This window comes from Pelodiscus sinensis, unplaced genomic scaffold (genome assembly GCF_049634645.1).
Source record: "Pelodiscus sinensis isolate JC-2024 unplaced genomic scaffold, ASM4963464v1 ctg55, whole genome shotgun sequence".
Classification (NCBI taxonomy): domain Eukaryota; kingdom Metazoa; phylum Chordata; order Testudines; family Trionychidae; genus Pelodiscus; species Pelodiscus sinensis.
The window spans coordinates 316720-334383 of NW_027465994.1; the positions used below are offsets into that span (position 1 = coordinate 316720).

At 44.2% G+C, this 17664-nt stretch overlaps 1 protein-coding gene across 1 annotated transcript in view; it reads right to left on the reverse strand.

Moving 5' to 3' along the window:
• Positions 1–13429: 13429 nt before the first annotated feature.
• Positions 13430–17664, reverse strand: part of KDM3B (lysine demethylase 3B) — a 145191-nt gene continuing 140956 nt past the window's right edge. The window contains exon 24 of the mRNA XM_075917875.1: positions 13430–17573. Coding sequence (XP_075773990.1) covers positions 17493–17573 — 81 coding nt within the window. The 3' untranslated portion in view covers positions 13430–17492. The remainder of the gene's footprint in view (positions 17574–17664) is intronic.

The window sequence follows — 17664 nt, forward strand, 5'->3', positions numbered from 1 at the left end:
CCTCTGTATAAATCCATGGTATGCCCGCATCCTGAATACTGCATACAGACATGGTCACGACATCGCAAAAAGATCAGGGGTTTGGAACAGCTGCCATATGAGGAGCAATTAATAACTAGAACTTCAGCTTAGAAAAGAGGAAACTAAGGAGGAATATGATAGAGGTCTATAAAATCATGACTGGTGTGGAAAAATTGAGTAAGGAAAATTTGTTCCCATTATTTAAGAACCAGGGGGTCACCAAATGAAATTAATAGGTAGTAGGTTAAATGAGGACTACGTCAAAGTTGTACAGAGTGGCTTATCCTGACTGGTAAGGTGGGTCCATTCAAACAAAATGTATTTTCATGTCCATTTCACTCTAGGTCTGCATGTGCCCAACATGCGTGGCTAAAGATTTTTGCCCTAGTACAGCGTTTCCCAACCTATGGGTTGGGACCCAAATATGGGTCACTATTACATTTCAAAAGGGTCGCCAGGTGTCTCCCCAGCTGGCTCTTAAGGAGCCATTCACACTTTTGAATTGCCATGGGTCACCAAGTCTTCCTGAATTGTCAAAATGGGTCCCCATCCGGAAAAGGTTGGGAACCACTGCCCTAGAAGTACCTGTATGGCTGGCTGTGACATGCTCTGGTGCTGTGGTATATCATGTTCCAACAGTCCATGCCCTCATTTCCTTTTTGCCAACATCTCTGACAGAGTGGCAGATTCCCTCTAAGCTGCATGGCAGCACAGCTTCACAGGTGATTCATCAGCTCCACCCAGTCAGTCAGTTCCATGCAGGGAGCCCTGAGCCTCTGACTGGGCGGGGCTGATTAATCACTTGTGAAATTGTGCTGCCTATCAGCTTAGAGGGAAAACTGCAGAGGGGCAGTAAGGTGGGTAATGGAATGGACATGAGCAATACATCTAGAAGAACAGTTACAAATAGCAGGTAACTTTTTTCTTCTTTGTGTACTTGCTCCTGATTCAATTCTAAATGACTCACAAGCAGAGTCAATGGAGGTGAACTCAAGAGTTCACAGTCATGCAGCTTGCAGTACAGCTCTGCCAAAGCCAGCGTCATCTCAAACCTGCTGGGTCCAAATGTGTCAAGCAACATGAGCATATGGGTGGATGACTAGGTGGCAGCTCAACAAATTTCTTGGATTGGCCTGTGTGCTAGAAAGGTCACCAATGATGCCTGTACTCTAATGGAATGACCTAGGGTTTAGGGAATGACCTAGTGATATTAGCTAGCATGTAATCGAACAGTCATATAACTGCATGAAATTTTACTGGGTACGTGACTATTCAATAGTCTCCACGGGCAGGGCCAGCAGCCAGTGCATTCAGCCTGTCACTCTGCCCTACTGCCTCTGTATTAGAGGCAGCAACATTGGGTGGCGGATGGAGCTGGTATGTGAGGGGAGCCAGTTTAAAAACCAGCTCCTCTCGCAGACCAGCTGCCTGCCGCCCTACGCTGCTGCCTCTGATACAGAGACAGCATCGTGGAGTGGCAGCAGCCCCTGTTTGTCGAGAGTTCTGAGCTCCCCAGACCGAGGCTGCTCCATGGCAGCAGCCCCTGTCCATGAGCAGTCTGAGCTCCCTGCAGACAGAGGCTGTTGCTCAGACCCTCCACAGACAGGGGCTGCTGCCATAAAGCATCTTCCCCTGCTCCTCCATGCTGGGGCAGGGAGGGTGGCACATGGCAGCATGAGACTGGTGCTGGGGGAACCAGATTTGAAGCCGGCTCCTGCCTGTTCCCCCTCTCCTCCCCCCCCCCCCACACAAGGGGAGCCTGCTTGAAAGCCTGCTCCCAGTGCCTATTAGTTCCAACCTAACCCCCTCACCCTCCATGCTGCTGCTTCTCTATCCTAGGCAGCAGCATGGAGGAGGGGTGAGCAAGCAGATCCAGTACTCATGGGGAGCCAGCTTTTAAGCCAGCTTCTCTGGGGCACCACCTCCTGCCTCTCTCCTTGTTGCCTCCTATACAGAGGCAGTTGAGGGGTGGGGGGAATGCTTATAGTCAACAAGATTAACCAAAAAGCCTAGGATTATTGGTTAAATGTGTAGTTGTCTACACAATTACATCCCTAATCACTACTGCTTGCAGGGGCACTCTAATGACCTCATAGCAACAGCAGATGCACACTGTGAACCAAGACAAGATTCTCTGGTCTGACACTGGACAGACCTTCATCCTGTCCATGACAGCAACAAACAATTGTCTTGATTATGGAATGGCTGTGTTCTACCAGTGCAGAAAGCTAACATCTATCTGAGGTCCAGATTATGCAATTTGTGCAACTCAACTGATGTGTGAGGTTTTAGAGAGAGGACTAGTAAGTAAATGTCCTGGGAAATGTACAACTGGGAAACAACCTTGGGCACAAAAGCTGGGTGCAATTGGACTTTGTCCTTGTAGAAGACCATATAAGGCAGCTCTGATATGAATGCTCTGAACTTGGACACCTGCTGGGCTGAAGTTTTGAAGTTATAGCAGCCAAGGTGAAAATCTTCCTGGAGAAAGAAGCAGAAGGGAGCAAGAAGCAAAGGATTTTAAAGGGGGCACGTAAGCCATGGCAACACAAGATTCCAGTCTCACAGGGGGACTAGATCCTGGGCATGCATGAACAGGAACTGTAAATCTTTCAGGAACCACTCCATCATGGAATGAGTAAAGATCGACTTCCCCTGAAGCAGAGGATGAAATGCTGAAATGATTGCTAGAGATACCTTGACCAAAGACAACAAAAAGCCTTCGAACTTAAATTGCAGCAAATAGTCCAAGATGTCATATAGTAAGCGCTCCTCAGAATGAATGTGCTCGTCTGAAGCCCAACATGCGAAGCACTTCCACTTTGCCACATAAATAACTTTAGTGGAGGGCTTCCTGCTGCCAGCAGAACCTGCTGGATTGCCGCAAATCTCCCCTACTCATCCATACGTAGCCACAGAGCATTATGCTGTCAGGTTCAGTGATGCCAGGTTCAGGTGCAGCAGATCTGGTTAGAGGGGTAATGGCAGCGGGTCAGCCAATGTCAGGCAAAGCAGCATGCCAAACCACTACTGGCAAAGTCACTCCAAAGCCATGAGAATGGACAATGCTTAGTCTTGCTTCATTTTTAACAGGACCCTGTGGATCAATGGCACTGGCAGAAAGGGTACATCGGTGCGTCTGACCATTGAATCAGGAAGGTGTCCGTAAGGGATACCTTCTCTCTGCTGTATAGATAACAGAACACACAGCACTTCTTGTTCTGTCGGGTTGCAAAAGAGGTCCACCTGGGGAGTCTCCCAATGTTGGAAGATAAGGCTGGCAATCTCCATATGCAGTGACAATTCCTGGCAACAAAAGGAGGACCTGCTGAAGTGATCTGCTAGGATGTTCTTGGCTCCAAATAGGTGGGTGGCCACCTGGTGGATAGCATGCCACATACAAAAGTTCCAGAGCCTAAGTACCTCCTGACACAGAGATGAAGACCTGGCATTCCCCTGCCTGTTGATGTAATATTGACTGGCTGCCTTTAGGTTGTGCTGTGGCCAGTAGTCTTGAGTGCGGAGTTTGTTCCCCTCCCACCCCCACCCCCCAACCCAGATCTGATGCTTCAGAGAGCAGGGTGAGCAACGGTAATGGGGACACACAGAGAATTTCCTGCAGCACTCACTTGAGGTCTAGGTACCAGTTAAAAGGCCAAGAGGATGTGATTGGGGTCCGTGATCACTGAGTCCAAGGAGTGCCTGCTAGAAACATCTGCAGTGGTTACAGGTGAAGCCAGGTATGCCTGACCACATACATGCATGCTTCCATAGGTCCCATAAGCCACAGGCAAGTGTATGCTTTGGTGATTTAATACCATTTTATTTGAGCAACGAGATATGTCATGACCTGACAGTGTATTTCTGGAAGGAAGGCCCAGGCATGCATGGAATTGAGAATTGCTCTGAAACTCTATACACTGGACTGGTGTTAACAAGGACTTTCCTAGGTTTGACAACAGGCCAGGTTGTTCTAGATGGAGTGCTCCAGGTTCAGGCTTTTCTGCACCTGTTCCACAGACTTGTCCTTGATGAGCCTATCATCAAGTTTTGGAAAGATGTAGATACTCCCCTCCCCAATGCTTGAAAGAAACTGCTATTGGTACTATCCATTTCATAAATACCTTGGGAGCTAAGGGCAATCCAAAGGGTAGCACCATGAACTGGAAGTGATGCCTGGCCAATATGAAACACAGGAAACATCTGTACCCTACAAACATGGAGACAAGGAAGGAAGTGTCCTTTAAATTGGGAATGGGCATACAGTCCCCCAGATTTAGGGAATGGATAATGGAGAGCATATGGAACTTCAGTATTTTGAGATACTTACTAATCCAGGTTTTAACAATTATCAGGAATAGAATCCTTTTCCTTTCATTTCCCAAGGTGACTCTTGAAGGAGGAGTTACTCATGAGAGGGATCCCTGAAGAGGGATGGGAGAAACAGGGGAAGAAAGAGGGGTTACCCACAAATTGCAGCATCTAGCCTCAAGCTACTATGTCCAGGACCCAATGGTCTGACATGGCCCACAACCAGGTCAACCTATGGGGGAGAGGTGGTTGAGGAATGTATGGGCAGGACCTGGTTGGATGACTGGGGCATTATTCTCAAGCATACCCTTAAAATGATTGTTTCCCACCTCCCCAGGTGCTTAGCAGGTCTGGGCTGAGCTGGTGAGAGGAGGAAGGACTCTGAGCTAGAATGTGTGAATGTACAAAGCTAGTCCTGTCTTTTGTTTAATTTGGCCATTTACATTGAATTTTTTCTCTTTCACTTTGCATCCCAGGGTGAGTCTCGATGGAAACTAGATATACAAAGTTTTCTGTGACAAAAACTAACACATAATGATGTCATCTTTGGTGTGTTTTCTATGCGATATTTGCATTTGTATATTTACATAAGAACAATGAAATTTGCATAAGAACAATGACAAGGGGTTTCTTGCAAGAAGTTAGTTATGCTTTTTGCAGTGTGAAAGATGCAGCACCAGATACTTATGATTTAATAATAGTTTAATACTATATATATAGTTAATATATATATATACACACTATAATTATATATAATATAATTTGAGGCAAAAACTGCATTCTCACCCCTTTTCAGACTTTGATCTCCTTTATCTTATCCTCATAACATTTCTTGTAAACATGAACCATATAAAATCAACAGAATAATTGTACTTTCTAAAAAATGTTATCATCCTTATTCTGTCCTATCTTGCCTTTCTGAATACTATCCTATGTTCAGCAAGTGCTTCTGCTCACCTAAATTGATTTTCTGTTACAACTATAGAAAACCAAAAAGCACACTAATCCTAATCTCTTTATAACCTTCCTTTTAATTTGATAAATCACACCTAGGAAAACTTGCTGAATTTATGGAAACTGGGGGCGAAAAATTACATGCTTAACTGTAACTGGTGTTCTTCAAGATGTGTTGTTCACATCCATGCCAATCGGGTGTGCGCACACTGCGTGCAGGAGCAACAGAAATTTTCCTCTAGCTGCTCCTGTTGGGTCAACCATTGAGCCTCCTCGAGAGGCACTGCTATCGCAGCCTTTTTATACCAATGCTGACCCAACCTCCCCTTCAGTTCCTTCTTGCCAGCTACTCTGACAGAGAAGAAAGGTGGGTATTGGAATGGATGTGAACAGCACATCTCAAAGAACACCAGTTACAGGAAAGCAGGTAACTGTCTTTTCTTCTTTGAGTGCATGTTTGCATCAATTCCATTCAGGTGACTCCCTTGTGATGGCTGAGGCCTCTCAAGTCCAATATGCACCTCAGACGTCCCTTGACCTTGGGGATTAGGAAATATCAGGAATAAAATGCTCTGGCTCTTACATGGTGAGGGACCTCTTGAACTGAACCTAGCATGAGGAGCGATTGCACCTCCTGAATTAAGAAGTTGCTCATGAGAGAGGTCCCAGAAGAGGGATGGGAAAGGGAGTTGGGAGGGAAGGGACGAGAAGAGAATATCCCACGCCAACTGTGCACAGAACCCATTGGTCCAATGTGATATGGGACCACGCATGGTAGAAGTGGGAAAGTCTGTTCAAAAAGAGAGAGTGAATCCTGAGACCGAAGTGATATGCCGTCCTAGATTGCATATTCAAAACCCCTGCTTAGGGTCTGCTGCGGACTTGGGAGGTGCTTTTGCCTTGGCCAGAGGAATGATTATAGGCCTATGCCTATAATTTCTGTTTTGGCAATGGAACTGCTCCTGTCTGGACTTGGGTGTGTATCTCTGCTGAGATGGCTGAGACTTAAGTGGCTACCTCTGAGGTGCTGGAGTTTGCCTACAGAGAGATTTCATGGTAGCTCTCGAGTCCTTCAATGAGTGTGGCATATAATCAGTTTGCTCTGAAAAGAGGCCTCTCCCTTCAAATGGGAGCTCCTAGAGGTTTTGCTGGATCTTTGGTAGCAGTCCAGATGCCAGTAGCCAAGAGGAACAGTGCATGGCTATCCCCATTGGGCGGGATTCTAGCTACCGACTCAGCCAAGTCCAGTGAGGCCTGTAGGGACATTCTGGTCCACTTCTACTCTCCTCAGTGAGAGCAGAATACTCCTGCCTAAAGTCCATAGGAAGGAGCTCCTTGAATTTTTCCATAGCAACCCAAGAGTTATATGCATATCTGTGTGGAGGATAGCCATTAATAGGCTATTCTCCATAAAAAGCCATCAGCTGCATATAATTTTCCTCCCAAAGAAGTCTATTCTGTAGGCCTTTTTGGCCTTCAATGCCGGTGCTTGTTGGTCCTGTCTCTCCATTTCATTCACTGCAGATACAGTGAGTGATGTGGGACGGGGATGGGAAAAAAGAAATTCATAACCCTTGGAAGAGGCGAAGTATCTCATTTCCATCCCCTTCACCATAGGAGGAAGTAAGGCTGGTGTTTGCCACAGCATATTGTTACTGGTCTGGATGGTCTTTATTAGAGAAAAAGTACCCTGAAGGGACTCTTTGGCACTAAAATATCCACCATAGAGTCCTCAGATTCCTGGCTCATATTATGGGCTACTTGCTGGAGGAGTTTTGGTATACCTTATAGTTGACTGATAGGAACCCTGCTGAGGAGGTGCCTGCCACTGCCCTCATCCAGAGATGAAAATGAGGATGCCTGCAGTGGTAGGAGGTCAGACTGAACTTTACTGTGCTCCTGCACTTCATCCATGTCTTTAGCCGGGGAAGGTACCTAGGCCTGCATGGGATCAGGTTCTGGAGGCACTCCGGTGTCCATAACCTCTTGCATGGATTTGGAGCAGTGTTCCCTCTAAGCTGTGCAGCAGCACAGCTTCATAGGTGATTGATCAGTCCCACCCAGTCAGAGGCTCAGGGCTCTGTGCATGGAGCTGACTGACTTTGGGGGGGGGGGAGGTGGTGCTGATTAATCACTCATCTGTGAAGATGTGCTGCCACACTACTTAGAGGAAACACTGGTCTGGAAACCACTGCTGATGAGGTTTTGGAGGCATGCATATCCCTTTGTAATCTAGAATGGTGGTGTATGGAGGCCACTGACCAAGATCACCTGGAAGCACCCTGGGCTTGGTGGTAGGCCCAGGGTGTCCAGAATGTCTATTGCCTGGAGGGGGCCACTCTGGCTGCCAGGGCACAGACGAGTCTCACCTGTGCCTGCTCATGCAGCTTCTGCTCAAATACATAGAAGCAACCTCTGATTTGAACTCTGAAGATGATGACCAAAGTGGAGCTGGGAGGCCTGTGCCAAGATGACGCTGGTGCTTGAGAGTGCTGCTGGCAAGACCTTAATGATGACTGGTGCTGACTACTGTGGGATCAAGACCAGTGACAGACATTCTGTGCCTTCTGATGCCGTAGACACGTCCCCATTCTCTGGTGCCAGGGAGAGACTTCAAGCCCTTGATGCCAGAGGGCAAGCATCTCAGAGATGAGGAGACCAATCTATTGTGGTGCAGGTCCATTGTTCGGGGACACATTAGCATGGCAGGCTTGCCCCTAGATTGAGGCATCCTGGGCAGTGCCAGTGGCTTCTCCCACACTGCGGGAGCTGTGGATTTGGAGGCTTCATAGGTGTCTGGGATAGAAGTGGAGTTTATTACCTCCAGGGGACTTTGGTTCCCCGGGAAAATGCTCTGTGCCAGACTCAATAGTGTCTCCACAGGTGCCGGAGTCAAAGACTTGTCTTGGTGAGCCTTATGCATCGACTATGTCATGCGTAGGCTGGTGCCTGCTGGAGCCAAGCTTTATGAGGCAAACATCCTCTACTTGCGTTATGGCAGTTATGCAGCACCAGGGAGTCAAGCAGTGCCTAGACAACGGCAATGCCTGAGGGCTGCAGTTCCAGGGGTCTTTAGCAGCCGTGTCTTTCTTCAGTGCCGTTTTGCGCACACTGCGGATCGAATGCATGCCCAGAGCTGGCTGGTAGGAAGGCATCAGTCTAACAGCAGCTTCCATTAGGAGCTGTTGCAGCCTATACTCACACTCTTTCCCAGTATGGGGCTTAAATCCCTGGCAAATCTTGCACTTTTCTGCACAGTGTTCTTCAAGGTACCTCAGGCAGCAGTCGCGTGGCTCACTGTTAGGCATATGCTTCTTGCAAACAGCACAGGATTTAAACCCCTGGGCTTTTGGCATGCCCTGGTGCCCAGGAACGGCGAAAGGTGGCAGCAAGCCCACCCACTGCTTCACACTGAAAATTAAAAGTCTATTGAAAGTAAAATGAAGTACTGAATAGGTAAGGACTGGAGGCTTGCTGATGCAAGACAGCACCAACACCATCATCGATGGTAAGAAGGAACTGAGGGGACAGTCAAATTGGCAATGGTATATAAGGGCTCCTAGAGCAATGCCACTCCAGGAAATCTCCACTGTTGACCTGACAAAAGCTGCTATGGGAAAAAGTTTCTTACGCTCGTGCACACAGCACGTGTCAACCTGATTGGAACAGATGTGAACAAGCACTCAAAGAACAAGTTAAGCCAACTCAATAGAAGGCAGGTAGATTAAAGATGGCATGCATATAGAAATAAGAACCACCGCAGGATGTACAGCAGACATTTGAGATGGTAATAAGGTATCATCTCTTCAAATTCCATTATCCTCTTGAAACGCAACTGGATCAGATGAAAAGGAAACAATACAAGACGACCCAATAAAAACTAGTGCCAAAGACAGTGTTTGTGAATATTACACTTATTACTGACAATGAAGTAATGTCATTAGAAGCTGATACACAACTGAGAACAGAAAATTGATAGCATCCAGGAAATACAGTGATCAGGGCTGGAACTGCCCCGCCCCCTCCTCCCGTTAATCGATTAAACATCACTTTGAGCCGGTTAACCAATTCAACTGTATTTTACATCCCAATTTAGGAGCTGCTCCAGGCATCACATTTGTGATGCTAAGCATCAATTACAACTGTGATAAGTATGATATAAATACTGCATGACAATCTTTACTCATATTAAAACATTTTCAAGTGTCTGCTTCACTTGGAACTCTAGCTGAGGGCACACAAAAATTAACATAAGAATGGCCAGTAGTCTGTCAGATGACAGATGGCCTATATAAAAGATCCGTAGTACTACACAGTTCTGAGGCTGCATGATTCCCTATAAAATATGAGTACTGTGGCAGAACTCCTATATTACATTTCAGTGTCTCCATCGTGCGCTCCCATGAAAGAATCCTTGTGGAGAAATCCCAGCTATCACAAGGGTTAAATTGGTTCCTTATTCCCAGTTCATAATTCAAAGACCACATATTTTAAAACAATTCCTCAATGTAAGATTAAGTATTTTATATCTGTCACCAAAATAAATAAATTAAAAAACAATGAATAATCTAGCACCCTAAAGACTAACAAAACATGTAGATGGTATCATGAGCTTTTGAGGGCAAAATCCACTTCCTCAGATGACATGATTGAATTTTAGATGAAATGACTGAATTTTAGAACGTGTTAGTAATTGATTAATTAAAAATAATTCAAATGAACTGAGTTTCGGCTGGCTGTAAGTAACAAACCACATCTAAAGTAATCACAATTAGCAGATCCAAATTACTGTTAGCCTGTTCTGAAATAGCAGAGACATTGTACTCTGGCCCCAAGTTTTTTTCTTTATGAATAATGGTAACTCGCCTCATCGATCCTTCCCCATTTTAAAGAGTGCAATCTTGTGCACACTTGAGAGCAGGGAAAGAGGAGAAAAACAGTTTTAGAGTATAGAGATGTGGATCCTGTGCTTGAGGGAACATGGTGAGTAACATATTTGGGCTGTCTGATTGTTCTCTATGAATGTCATGTGCTAGGCCATGGGCCCTTGATCATCGCAGATGAAACAGGATTGTTTGGGTCTCAATGTGCAATACCTATGCTGCATCTATGAGCAAGCTTCCCAGACCTAGCAAACACTCATGCTACTGGAGTAAGAGCAAACATGGGAAAAACAGCTGCATCAACATTGTTGTACTGAAACTCAAGGCTATCCACCTGAGCTCAGATCTGCTTTGCCCCCTGCCTTTATATAAAGTTAAAGCATACAATAAGAGGACTGGAAGCGACCCCAAGAGATCATCGTCAAATCCGCTGTACTCATGGCAGGACTAAGTATTTTCTTCTAGACCATTCCTGATATGTGTTTATCTAAAAAAAAAATTCCAATGATGGAGATTCCACAACCTCCCTAGACAATTTAGCCCCAACAGGAAGTTTTTTCTAATGATCTAAACCTCCCTTTTTGCAATTTGACCCCATTACTTCTTATCCTATCCTCAAAGGTTAAGAACAACATTTTTTTCTCCCTCCTCCTTGTAACAGCTTCTTAGGTACCTGAAAATGTTATATCAATTATCTTACCCTCATTTTCAGGTATCTAAAAGGGCGGCACAAGGAGGAGGGAGAAAAACTGTTCTCCTTAGCCTCTGAGGACAGGAAGCAATGGGCTTAAACTGCAGCAAGGGAAGTTTAGGTTGGACATTAGGAAAATCTTTCTAAGTCAGGGTGGTTAAACATTGGAATAAGTTGCCTAGGGAGGTTGTGGAATCTCCTCCTCTGGAGATATTTAAGAGCAGGTTAGATAGACATCTATCAGGGATGGTCTTGGTACTGGATCCTGCCATGAGAGCAGGGGACTGGACTCTGTGACCTCTCAAGGTCCCTTCCAGTTCTAGTGTTCTATGATTCTTCTCTTTTCTAGACTAAAACTCATTTTTGTGTCTTGATCATGTTTTCTAGACCTTTAATAATTTTTTTTGTTCTTCTCTGGACTTCTTCTAATTTGTCCACATCTTTCCTGAAATGTGGTGCCCAAAACCAGACACCAGTTGAGGCCTAATGAACACTGAGCAGAATTACTTTTGTGTCTTGCTTATGCTAATATATCCTAGAGTGAATTTCTTCCCCCATCAGCATTACACTGTTGATACATATTTAGCTTGTGATCCACTAGGACTTCCATATCCCTTTCTGCAGTACTCCTTCCTAGGCAGTCATTTCTCATTTTGTGTGTATGCAATTAATTGGTTCCTTCCAACATAGAGAATTTTAATCCTATCCTCCAAAACTCTTACAGCCCCTCACAGCTTGGTCTTGTCCACACACTTTTCAAGTGTACTCTCTATGCCCCATATGAAGATATTGAAAGGAAACAGACCTGGAACAGACTCCACTCATTATGCCCTTACAGTGAGACTGACTCATTGATAACTACTCTCTAGGGATGGTTTTCCAACTAATTTTGCACCCATCTCATAGTAACTCCATCTAGGCAGCATTCCCTAGTTTGTTCATTAGAAAGTCATGAGACCATATCAAAAGCTTTACTAAGTCAAGATATACATCTACCACTTCCCTCCTATCCAAAAGGCTTTGTTCTTTACAAGTCCATGCTGGCTATTAATTATCACCTTATTGTCTTCCTAAGGTTTTCAAATTGATTGTTTAGTTATTTGTTCCATTAATCTTTCTGGGTACAGCAATTAAGTTGACTGGTCTGCAATTCTCAGGTTGTCCTCCTTTCTCTTTTTATAGATTGACATTTTATTTGCTCTTTTCCAATCACCTGTAATCTCCCGTCTTTCATGACTTTTCAAAGATAATCCCTAATGACTCTCATCTCCTCAGTCAGCTTCTTGAGTATTCTAGAATGCATTTCACCAGCCCCTGGTGACTTAGACATCTAAGTTAAGTAATTTTTAACTTTTTCTTTTCCTATTTTAGTCTCTAACCCTATCTCATTTTTCATTGGCATTTGCTATGTTAGAATCACCACCAACATTTTGGTGAAAACAAACAAAAAAAAGTCATTAAGCATTTCTGTTATTCCCTTTCCCCACATTGAGAAACAGTCCTACCCTGTGCTAGGTCTTCCACTTGCTTCTAATGTAACTGTAGAACCCTTTGGCTACGTCTACACTGGCATGATTTTCCGGAAATGCTTTTTGTGGAAAAGTTTTCAGTTAAAAGCATTTTCGGAAAATCGCGTCTAGATTGGCAGGACACTTTTCCACAAAAGCACTTTTTGCAAAAAAGCGTCCGTGGCCAATCTAGACGCGCGTTTCCGCAAAAAAAGCCCCGATGGCTATTTTCACAATCGGGGCTTTTTTGCAGAAAAGAAATCTCTGTTGTCTACACTGGCCCTTTTGCACAAAAGTCTTTTGGAAAAAGACTTTTGCCCAAACGGGAGCAGCATAGTATTTCTGCAAAAGCACTGACAATCTTACATGAGATCATCAGTGCTTTTGTGGAAATTCAAGCGGCCAGTGTAGACAGCTGGCAAGTTTTTCCGCAAAAGCAAATGATTTTGCGGAAAAACTTGCCAGTCTAGACACAGCCTTTGTGTCTAGCTAGTTAGAGCTTGTTTAGTGCCTTGCCTTTTCTAATTTTGTCCTTTTGTTGTTTATATTAATTCTGTGTCATTGACCTAGTTTCCACTTTTTATGTGATTCTTTGAGCTTTTAGATCACTGAAGATCTGCTGGTTAAGCCCATTTGGTCACTTGCCATACTGCCTATCCTTCCTCATTAGTGGGATAGTTTGTTCTTGTGCTTATAATAATGTATCTTTGAAAATTTGCCAACTCTCTTGAACTGTTTTTTCCCCTCAGACTTGCTGCCCATGGGATCTTACCTACTAACAACTCCCTGAGTTTACTCAAGTCTGCCTTTTTAAAATCCATCGGTTTTATTTTGCTTCCCCTACCCCCAATTCCTTAGAGTCATACATTTAGGAACAAAGTGACGGCTGTACTTAGAGCCTGGGAGACTGTATCCTGGGAAGCAGTGACTCTGAAAAAAAAAATTAGGTAGCGTGGGGATCATAGTGGGTAATCCATGAACACAAGGTTCCAGTGTGACATTGTAGCCAATGAGCTAATGTGATCCTTATATACATAATTTGGAATGTCTAGTAGAAGGGATTTTCCTTCATTATTCGGCATTAGTGCAACAGCTTCTTGAATACTGTGCCCAGTTCTGATGTCCACAATTCAAGAAAGCTATTGGTAAACTGGAGAGGGTTCACAGAAGAGCCACAAGAATGACTGAAGAATTGAAAGACATGTCTAGAATGTCAATCTTTGTTTAACCAAGAGAAGGTTAAAGAGTGACTTGATTATACATTAAAAGTAACTATATGGGGAACAAAAATTTTGACAAAGGGATCTTCACTTTAACAGAGAAAGGTTTAACACTATTAAATGACTGAAAGCTTAAGTTATACAAATGCAGACTGGAGAGAAGACAAACTTTTAATAAGTGATTAATGGTAATTAACCATTAGAACAATTTACTGGGGCATGATGGACTCTCCATTCCTGACCATTTTTAAATCAACATTGGATGTTTTCTGCAAGATCTGCTCTAAAAATGATTTTGGGAAAGTTCTCTGGCCTGTGTTATGCAGGAGACCAGACTAAATCATCACAATGGTCCCTTCCTGTCTTGGAATCTATTAAGTCAGCCTGACATCAATCCTGGGCAAAACAGAAAAACAGATATGAAAGTCAGTCAATATGTGATTATAATGCATGCAAGTCAACACGGTTATCAAAAAGAAATCGTCATACAAACTCAGTTTTATTTTTGATGAGATTATGTATTTAGTTGATAAAGCTAAACTACATACATGTATATATTTGTATCACAAGCAAACTGATATTTACCCGTTTTTCCTGTTCTTAATCTGTCTAAAGACAAACTAGGGGTCCTACAGTCTGCGTAAGTTATAATTATCCATACATTTCTGTGAAAACATTACAAGTGGCTTTATAACAAATTGATGGAATGCTGAATATTACTTACATAGTGTACTTTTTTCTAAATTACAAAAATAGAAACAGGAGTATGATATTTGGAAACATTTAAACCAGAAATGAAACTTTGGCTCTTAGAGTGGCATATTCTCTAGCTTCATAACAGTTGCTGGTACATGTTCCTTGAGGAGACCACAAAGTAGTTGTGTCTCACGTAGCCAAGTCAAAACCAATTCTTTACTAAATGGAACTGGGGTTGTGGTTGTCAGTTTATTGCAGAGGAATTATGCTTTGTTTTGAAGAATGACATCTACGTAAGAACAGTCATCATTACAAGAACATGTCACTTGTGGGGGAGTCTATGTATTTTGTTACTTGCAGCCAAATATTTTTTTCGGAGTATTTATTATTCAAATTTATTTGAAAAGATAATGCATTAATTGCTATAAAATTCACTCAGTGAAATGTCTAACAAATTAATTTGATTAATTTAAAAATGTGGTCATTGACTAAGAAACTAAGACCCACAAATAAGAAATTGAGACTCAGACATCAACTGCATCCTCAGAGATCAACTGTTGTTCACATGGATCTGTATTTTACTATGTTTTTGAATCTGGAAAGTTCTATGTCAGCAGAGCCAAGAGCCACTGTGGGCCCAGGGGCAAGCTAGGGAGCACTTCAGGCAGAAGGGACAGGGCTGGGAGCAGCCAATCCTCAGAGGGGACCAGAGCGCAGTGCTGCCCCCCACCCCAGCACTGAAAACCACACTGTGTGCCCTGCATGGCACTATGGCTCTAACTGAGAAGGGCACAGATACTGGCCACCACCACGACTGCTGCAGTAGCAGCGTCAGCGTCGAGGAGTTCAGGCCCCTTTGTAACACCAGATCCTAGTGCAACTGCTCCCTTTGCCCCCTTCACTTGCCCCTCCCGTTGGCAGACCTGGTCTATGTGCACATTCAGACAAATGGTACCCCCTAGACACTGGAGAATAGGAATAGCTGCTGGTATCTCCAAGAGACCAGATCATCCTGTGTAGCAGTTTCCTACTTCCTTTCAGAGCAATTTGCTAAGCAAGACCATGGCCCTGGATGTTCTAACAATTGCCTTCAGCTAAAGAAGCTCTTAGACAGCTCCTGTGAAGGGAAGAGTATGCAGAGAAGGCAGACAGCTCGGAGATGAGGCACTCACTATGATCCACCTACCTGGAATACAACAGGCAAAGCAGAAAGGTGATGCTGTTGCCACCATCATCTCCCAGACCATGACCCTGGGACTCCTCATGGCAACATACAGGATGACCCACATCCTTTTGTAAAAATGGGCCAGAGGACTGTAGATGTTGAACACGGGGGGCCGGAAGAGAGGACAGAGGAGAAAAGAAAATGAGACAGTCACCCAGTCTAAAGGCAATGTGGGAGAGCAGCAGCTACCTGGCCTGAGGGGACGAAAGGGATGTGTGGAAGCAGTCACGTAGTGTGATTAGATCAGGGAAGACATGGGGAAGGCAGTGACAGGATGGAGCCAAAGGCAGCAGGATGAACTTTGTGGTCACAAGCACTGCCCCTAGCCTCGCTTGTCATGATGCCTCTCTGCAGCTATATAGCCAGTAACAGCTCTACCCTGCAAGCCACTGCTCTGTGCAGTTGTGGCCTTGCATCCATTTAGGCCCATTGCAGGGGTTGACCCTCCCTCTCCTGCCAGGGGGAGGCAACTCATCCTGTCTTTCCGCATCTCCTCAGCTGCAAGGTAAGGAGTCACTGCTCAGACTGTATCTGGGTTATGACTGGTCTCTCTGCTCCCCCCTCAGCTGGGATCTTGGCCAGCTGGCACACCCAGCCCAAACCTGACCTAGGCAGCACGGCATTCTGGTGTCCTGATCATGAGCTCAGCTGGTGCCATGAGGCACTGCCCCCATGCACACCCCTCCCCCCACATGAACTGGCACTCTGAGACATACTGCATGTGGTTGGTTCATCATGAAGGTCGAGGTAGCTGAGACTGGCAGGAAGGGATAGGGACCAGTGGTACAGTAAATGAATTTTATTTTAAAAAGTGAACATATTAACAGGCCTGCAGGTAGGACTACAGTACAGCTGGGCACAAGGTAGATACATTTTCCCGTGGACCCGGACAATGAAATCATCGTTTCAATGCTGACATTTAGTTAATTCTAGATACAGTTCTACCAAGATGAATTTTTTGAAAATATTTCTGGACAAAGCCAATATTGAAAATTAATTTTCCTTCAGTTTTGGGAAATGAGAAATGTCCCGAGCTACCACCAGTACTTACTATTGCCTGGAGCTGTCCGTAGAGGGGGAGATGAGCAGCATCTCCATATCAGGGCAAAATACATGCCCTGTTTGATTTCTTACTTTGTGGAATCTATGTGAAGTGAGGAGTCAGTTTCTATTCGCTTTCCTTTGGCTGATTTTGTGCTATTTTAGACTGATTTCTAGAAATCATTTCTTGATTTTTATTGAAAGGAAGACTAAATGGAACGTGCCTTTCCTTGTAAATCCAGTAACAGTTGTGATATTTCAAAAATACTAAAAATATCTACTTTCATGAAATATTAACTGTTTCACTACAAACCTAGTTTTTCACTAAATACACAATTCTCCTACTCCTGGAGCCTCCTGGGAAAAGCAGTGGGTTCTCCCTGTATATCTGTATTCTACAGTGTATAGAGAAATGTCTACAAGAAGGGGAGTGTGAATAACAGCTTTATCCCTTTTCTTTGTCCTGTATCACACTAGGGAGGATTAATGTATCTGTGTTTCTGGTTGGACTCCTGTTGATCATACTCATTCAGTAGCTTATCTATGTAGGCCTGCAGCAGGATACACCACCTCTAGCACATTCCTTATTTCTTGAAGACTAACTAGGCATGAGGAAAAAATGTCCACACTCTTATACCACTTCTAATCATAATATGGAGGAACACCACATGGTTTCCAGGCAATTCCAATTTGCAAAAGGCCACAGGAAAGGGTAACGGCACCTTTCATTAGAATAAGGAATTCTGCATGTAGCAGTGCAATCTTCCATCAGACCTTCAATATTGAGGCAGTGTAGAAAACAGTGGCTGAAGAATGTATGTAATACTGACCACACCAGCTCTTAGTGAGAGGCCTCTGCTCCTGCAGAGGCAGTCATGTGCAGTCCCTGTATGTACTGTGAGAAAAGGCTTACTTCACAGGGGAGGTTAGAATTAGCATCTCCTAAGACCTAGCCAATTTGGATTCATGAGCCTTCAGTGTGCCAACAGCATCTTTTACTGCATGGTAGATAATGTTCTTCACCTGTAAGTAACAGAAAAAAAAATCAATACAAAATTTTAAACCTGGCATAATGAGTAGCATCTCCATCCTAACAAGAAGTTTAAGACCAGGA